This window comes from Triticum dicoccoides, chromosome 4B, assembly GCF_002162155.2.
Source record: "Triticum dicoccoides isolate Atlit2015 ecotype Zavitan chromosome 4B, WEW_v2.0, whole genome shotgun sequence".
Lineage (NCBI taxonomy): Eukaryota > Viridiplantae > Streptophyta > Magnoliopsida > Poales > Poaceae > Triticum > Triticum dicoccoides.
In genome coordinates this window covers 640,564,154-640,570,017 of record NC_041387.1, presented here as the reverse complement: position 1 = coordinate 640,570,017, position 5,864 = coordinate 640,564,154, and the positions used below count along the sequence as shown (strand labels likewise).

The 5,864-nt window shown below is 41.6% G+C and overlaps 1 protein-coding gene across 1 annotated transcript; it reads right to left on the bottom strand.

Moving 5' to 3' along the window:
- Positions 1 to 747: 747 nt before the first annotated feature.
- LOC119291964 (protein NPGR2-like) lies at positions 748 to 5,392 on the bottom strand. Its single transcript, XM_037570772.1, has 6 exons — positions 5,072 to 5,392; positions 4,185 to 4,415; positions 3,322 to 3,562; positions 1,997 to 3,213; positions 1,429 to 1,579; positions 748 to 1,268 (listed from the first exon to the last, which is right to left on the bottom strand). Exons 2-6 carry the CDS (start codon positions 4,383 to 4,385, stop codon positions 946 to 948), a joined length of 2,133 nt encoding a protein of 710 aa, XP_037426669.1. The 5' UTR covers positions 4,386 to 4,415; positions 5,072 to 5,392; the 3' UTR covers positions 748 to 945.
- Positions 5,393 to 5,864: the final 472 nt, after the last annotated feature.

Here is a 5,864-nt window from a genome sequence, read left to right as displayed (position 1 = left end):
AACCGGCTCTTCAGGCGCCAAATAAGCAGCCCAAAAGTGCCACCTATCCCTCTCGTACCTCCTCGCTCTTTCACGAGGCACGTTCGCTAAGTATCATGGCCACCAGTTTAATATAGTTTAATTGGAAAAAGTGTGCACTGAAAAAACTATGATTTCAAAAAAACCGTGTAATTTTGAAGAAAAAATATGAATTTGAAACGAAGTTTGTGAAATTGAAAAAAAATTCACGGATTTAAAAGAAACTTGAGATTTAAAAAGTCCATTAATTTGAGAAACATTGATGAGTTTCAAAAACATTTTGTGGATTTTGTAAAAATGGTCACTCATTTAATGAATATTTATGGATTTGAAAAAAGTTCCTCAATTTGAAAAAGTTCTTTGATACGAAAAGGTTCACAAATTTGAAAAAAAAAAAACTGGATTTAATGAAATTCACGGATTCAGAAAATCACAAGTTTGAAAAAAATCACGAATTTCTAAAAAGTTTGCCAATTTTAAAAACCAATAATATGAAGAAAAAAAATGAAATTGAAATTTTTCATGAATATGAAAGAAACATGAATTTAAAGAGAGGTTCGGAAAAAAGAGAAGAGAAAAAGGAAAAAAATAAAAAAAGTAAAGAAAAACAGCGAAAGAAATAGCGAAGGGAAAACAAAAAGAAAATAGGAATGAGAAGCTACTTAAAGCACAGACTGCAAACCAGATGTTGTAAATCACATGGAAAAAAGTTGCCTGTTAAACAAGAGCTGCCAGGGAAGTGTGTCATGCTATATATAATTTCAACATGTTGGTAAAATCAACGCAATTATGATGATACATGTGTTTGTACTTTCACTATTTTCTGTACCGTGTATACTTCTTTTCTTCAAACCCACTATTCATCCTATATATGAGACCTACAACTGCTCACAGTTTGATTATTCCCTATAAAAGTTGGATGCGATGTTATCTGAAAGGTTCAGCCGGGGCGGTTTCTTCGAGAAGGGCAGCCGCCTGAAAACATTCGGCAGCTTCAAGTGCCGCTGATGAACTGCCCCCTTCATCTTCATAGGTTAGACCGAGGTTAAACCATGCAACATGGTTCGTTCTGTCCAGTCTCAGCGCATCAGTTAGGAGGCACCTTGCGGCAGGCAAGGGCCTCCCTCCAAGCTGTCGAAGAGCAATGGCGGCAGATATCAAACTCGGTACGTGCTTAGGGTCGAGATCTAATGCTTTGGAGTATGCTCCAAAAGCCTCCTTTAGAAACCCTCTTGCTTCAAGTAGCTTTCCTGCATGGATAAACATCTTCGGTAAATATTAAGAATGATTTTTTTGTTTTCCGGTGAAGAATTGTTGTCTCCTTGTGAGCTACTGAAAATGTTTTTGCGTCAACACGGTTCTAGGATTCTTGAGAATGGGGAAGTTAGTATTAAAGAGAATATGAAGCACCTGTAGCATGATAAGCCAAGGGAGAATATGCACTGGTGGCTTTTATTTTCGATATGCAAAGCTCTGTATCCCTCCATTGTGACAGGCTTAGGTACAAAAGGGCCAGATTATACCATGCCTCTGTTTCCATGCTTCCATCATCCTTCGTGCCCTGCGAAAAGTTGAACAACGACATCAGAGAAGTCTTCTCACTTCTTTTTCTAATGGAATCCCATAACTGTATGTGGCAAACAGAATAATGCTCTACCCTTTTATTCAAAAGCAATATTCCCAACATGGGCATTGCAATTTATTCTGTCAACTGAATGTATATGCTTAAAAATCATGTAAGATGCTTGTCATTCTAGCTGTCATCAATCAAAGATATGATAAAAACTGTTCGGGCTGGCTTTTTCTTATTATAGTAAAAGGTTATTTATTTTACAGATATAGATTTTTGTTTTCAGTTTGTCATCATACATGCAAATAGATACAGTACAGAAATGAAAGATAATGCTGGGAAAATATTAAGCACGACAGTCGTATGCATTAGGAAAAACTCCAAAATCGATTTTTATCAGGTAGCTACCTGTAATACAAAAAGCCCAGAGTTGAAACTTTTCTTCCTGAGTTGGATGACAGCAAGAAGCTGGGTATAAGTCTCGACTGCCTTCTTAAATTGCCCGTTTGCAGCCTGAATTTTGGCTTTGGTTTGCAACAGATCTCCTTGGCACCACTTTGCAGTCTGATCAAGGGCAGCATTTACAATAGATTCAGCATCTTCGAACCGTTTTTGAGCACTCGTGATACGAGCTACAAGGAGCCAGCTCCTTAATTCTGAACCATTCTCCAATTTCAGTAACTTCTTTGCATAAAGAGCTGCTGCATCTAGTTTCCTCTGCTCAGCATTTTCAAGGCTCAGATTGTACAGTACCCTAAAATCTTTGCCTTCCATCTTCTTTTCAGCAACACCAAGCACCTTCAGTGCTTCACGCTGCTGAGAAGCCCTCTCCGTACCACTCGGAGCATATCGAGCTTGGCGGGAGAGGGAAATGCCAAGTAGAAGGTCCGCGACAACCTCTAACTGGTCACAACCTCCATCGAGACTAGCAAGGGCTCTGCGTGCATAGGATGCACCTTCTTCAGCATGTGCAACGTTCTCGCTACAAATTTTTGAAGTTAGAAGAAGTTCTTTGAGACAACTGGAGTCCTCTCCAAATCTTAGTATCATTTTGAGCAGATTGAGGGCAGCTAGATCATCTTCTTCTGCTAGGTAACACAGTGCAACATTGTACAGCCACTCTCTGCTGTGTAACACACCAGGTAATAGTTTTTCAAACTGACCGGCTAGAGGTTTTAACCGTCCTGATATGGACAATGCAAAAGTCAGATGATGCATCACAGTTGGGTCTCTCTCAAGCCTCTTAAGGTTGAATTTCATCAATAAAATCATCAAAAGAAGAATAGCTTCTTCCAAATTATTCCGAGGTACAAATGAACCATCCAATTGGGATCGAAGAGGTGGAGTTGAGGCCTCACAGCCACTGTATAGGAGAAAAATAGCAAACTCCTTCTGTATTCTACCAATGGCCTTTGCATCAAGGTTCCAATTACTAAGAAGAGCCCTCCTGTATGAAGAGAGCACTTCAGGAGGGAAATCCGCTAATTTCCATAGCTCAGGAAGCAACTCAACGGCACTGCGTATTGTTGCATTCAAGTTACTACCATCTCCAAACTTGGTTGGTAAGCCCTTAGGGAGTGCCGATTCTATAACGTCCAATATCATACTGCACTCCTGTGCAGCTTCTGCAAAACGAAATTGAGTTCAAGTAATGTTTGAAAAATAATATGACAGAAATGAAGAGAAGATCAAATGATGGGCATCCATACAAAAACGAGAGGTGGGGGTCGTACCTTTGAATTTCCCAAGATCACGAAGTGCTATAGTTTTGAGATATATGGTCTCCGTTACTAGATTAACAGTATGCAAGGACATTGGTGGATAACTGGAATGTGGATCGGCCCTTGCTAATCTACTGATGGACATTTTCACCATAGGAATTAGTTCAGCCGTGTTTATCCCATCAAGCACACGAAGTGCTTCTTCAACATGCCCCTGTTGGTACTCGACTTTTGCAAGCAATGCCCTTGCTTCCTGAAAAATTATTGGGATTCAAACTTATGAAGTATGAATGAAATAAATATGGAGCACCCTTATTGGGACGGCTATCAAGCTTACAATCATTAGGGAAGGCATCTTTCTTACACATGTGAAAGCACTTGAGAAGTTGAGCATACCAACAACAAAAAACTGCAGATTGGTGTGGTACAAAGTGCAGACTGGTGTACTACAGCACACAGGGTGCAGAAATTCAGAGTAGGTACTGTTTTATGATTTATATGATGGTAAGTACAAACTAGCATAAAATTGAATATGGAATTACAATGAAGAGAAATGGCAGGCAGAGGCACATATGATTTCAGAAAGCATGCACGAGCTGTCAAAGACAGATGTTTTTGACACATGATGCAGCAGAATCTAAGACTAAAAAATTCCCGACTTCTGGAGAAAAAAATAGACAATCGATCAATACATGAAACAGTCAGATAAACAGCTCCAGGACTTCAGTCACATATAGTATCATTCGGCATGAAGCAAACATAAAAGGGAAACGTGATATAGGCATCGCAGTAGGGAATTCAAAAAAATGAGCAGATTCAACAAAAAAGGCGCTGTTGGTCATGAGAAGATTTATGCTACAAGATGAAGCACCAACCTCATAGTTAAGGGAACCGCCCTCCTGGAGAGACAACTCGGCTTCCCGAAGGCCGTCATTTTTGGCATACAACTCGATTTCACCATTTGACGGGTTCAGCTCATCCACCAGATTGGCCTGCTCCCCGGAGCAGAGGCACTGCATCGCCATCCGCCGAAACACTCTATGAGATCTCCCCCTCTCTTTCCTGCCCTCCATCATGCCCCATCAGACCCTTGTTAGCACATCTCCCTGGCGAAAAGAAGCGTGTTATATTAAGAGTCGTGATGTTTAGCCATTGGCAGCCATGACATTGCACAGCTTGTATTATTTGAGCAATGATCCTACAGAAACTACTGGTAGCATATACGCCCTCTGTAAGCATATATAAGATGTTTTAGATCACATATGTATTACTCCCTCCGTTCCTAAATATTTGTCTTTTTAGAGATTTTAAATGGACTACTACATAAGGATGTATATAGACATAGTTTAGAGTGTAGATTCACTCATTTTGCTTCGTATGTAGTTACTTGTTGAAATCTCTAGAAAGACAAATATTTAGGAACGGAGGGAGTACGTTTTAGATCACTAAAGTAGTAAGTACACAACATGATTAAAAGCAGCACAATTTGATGATATGCTTCGGTAACTGACCACCACAATTACCAAGATTAGTAAGCATTCTTTAGAAAATGGAGAGAGCATCGGTTCTTTTTCGTCTGTAATACAGCATCACTCAGAGAGATTCGAACAAAGACTCCGAATTTAGCACATGCAGTACAAAAGAAACATTGAAACTCACTCCTGAATTCCGATATAAACAAGGGGGGAATTCCGCATAGAATCCCCACCGCTAAGCGCTAACAGCTGTACTCCCGAAGTAACCGATCGAAGAACTCGCTCACCTTGGCCAGACTAGGAAGGCGCGATTCCCGGCCGACGGAGCCTCCCCGCAGAGACAACCCGACCGGCCAATCAAGAATCCAGACCCGCCTCTCGCCAAGAACGCCAATTCGGCCGGAGGAATTCGAACCGCACCGGGCGACGGGATCGGGGGAGCTCCGCGGAAGCGACGGGGCCGGCGTTTCGATCGAGAGACGCGGACGGGGCGCTCCGGTTCCTCCGCCGGAGCCAAATCCAAGAAACGCCGCGAGGGAGGGAGGGAGGGAGCGATTAATCTCTCTGGAGATCGATCCTCCTCGCTGTTGGCCACCCGAAATTTGTTTACTACTAGTACTAGTAGTAGTACTCCCTGTTGCTGTTGGTGTTGGGCTGCTGTCTCCACGGAACGGGAATTCACGGAACTTTCCCGGGGTGGGCCGCAAAAGGGATTCGGTTACGGTCCAGGGGAGGATGTTCACAGATAGGTCCTCGTTGTTTCAGAATATTACTGGTTTATACCCTGTTCTACTACACGGTTGAGAGAAAAGAAAAATAGGGCATAGCAAAATGTCAGAGCGACAGAACCTGACCATTGGGCGACTTTAGTCCCATCTTGATTATGGGAGGGGGATAGGAGCACCTTATAAGGAAAAGTGTCACACTCTCTTCAGGCTAGTCTTTTGGAATGTTGTGGGATATGTTATTTGTTATCCACTTATGAGGGGAACAAATATCTAGTTTGTGCTTGAATTTTAAATACTACTCCCTCCGTCCCTTGATATAAGATGTTATTACAATTAATATGTGAGACAAAAC

Bases quoted from the DNA above. Each gene is read 5' to 3' on its own strand.
- LOC119291964 (XM_037570772.1), bottom strand. From the start codon at position 4,385: ATGATGGAGGGCAGGAAAGAGAGGGGGAGATCTCATAGAGTGTTTCGG. The intron at 1,580-1,996 runs GTAGCTACCTGA...AACTTTTCGCAG, and splicing joins CTGGGCTTTTTGTATTACAG to GGCACGAAGGATGATGGAAG. The intron at 1,269-1,428 runs GTGCTTCATATT...TTATCCATGCAG, and splicing joins CTTGGCTTATCATGCTACAG to GAAAGCTACTTGAAGCAAGA.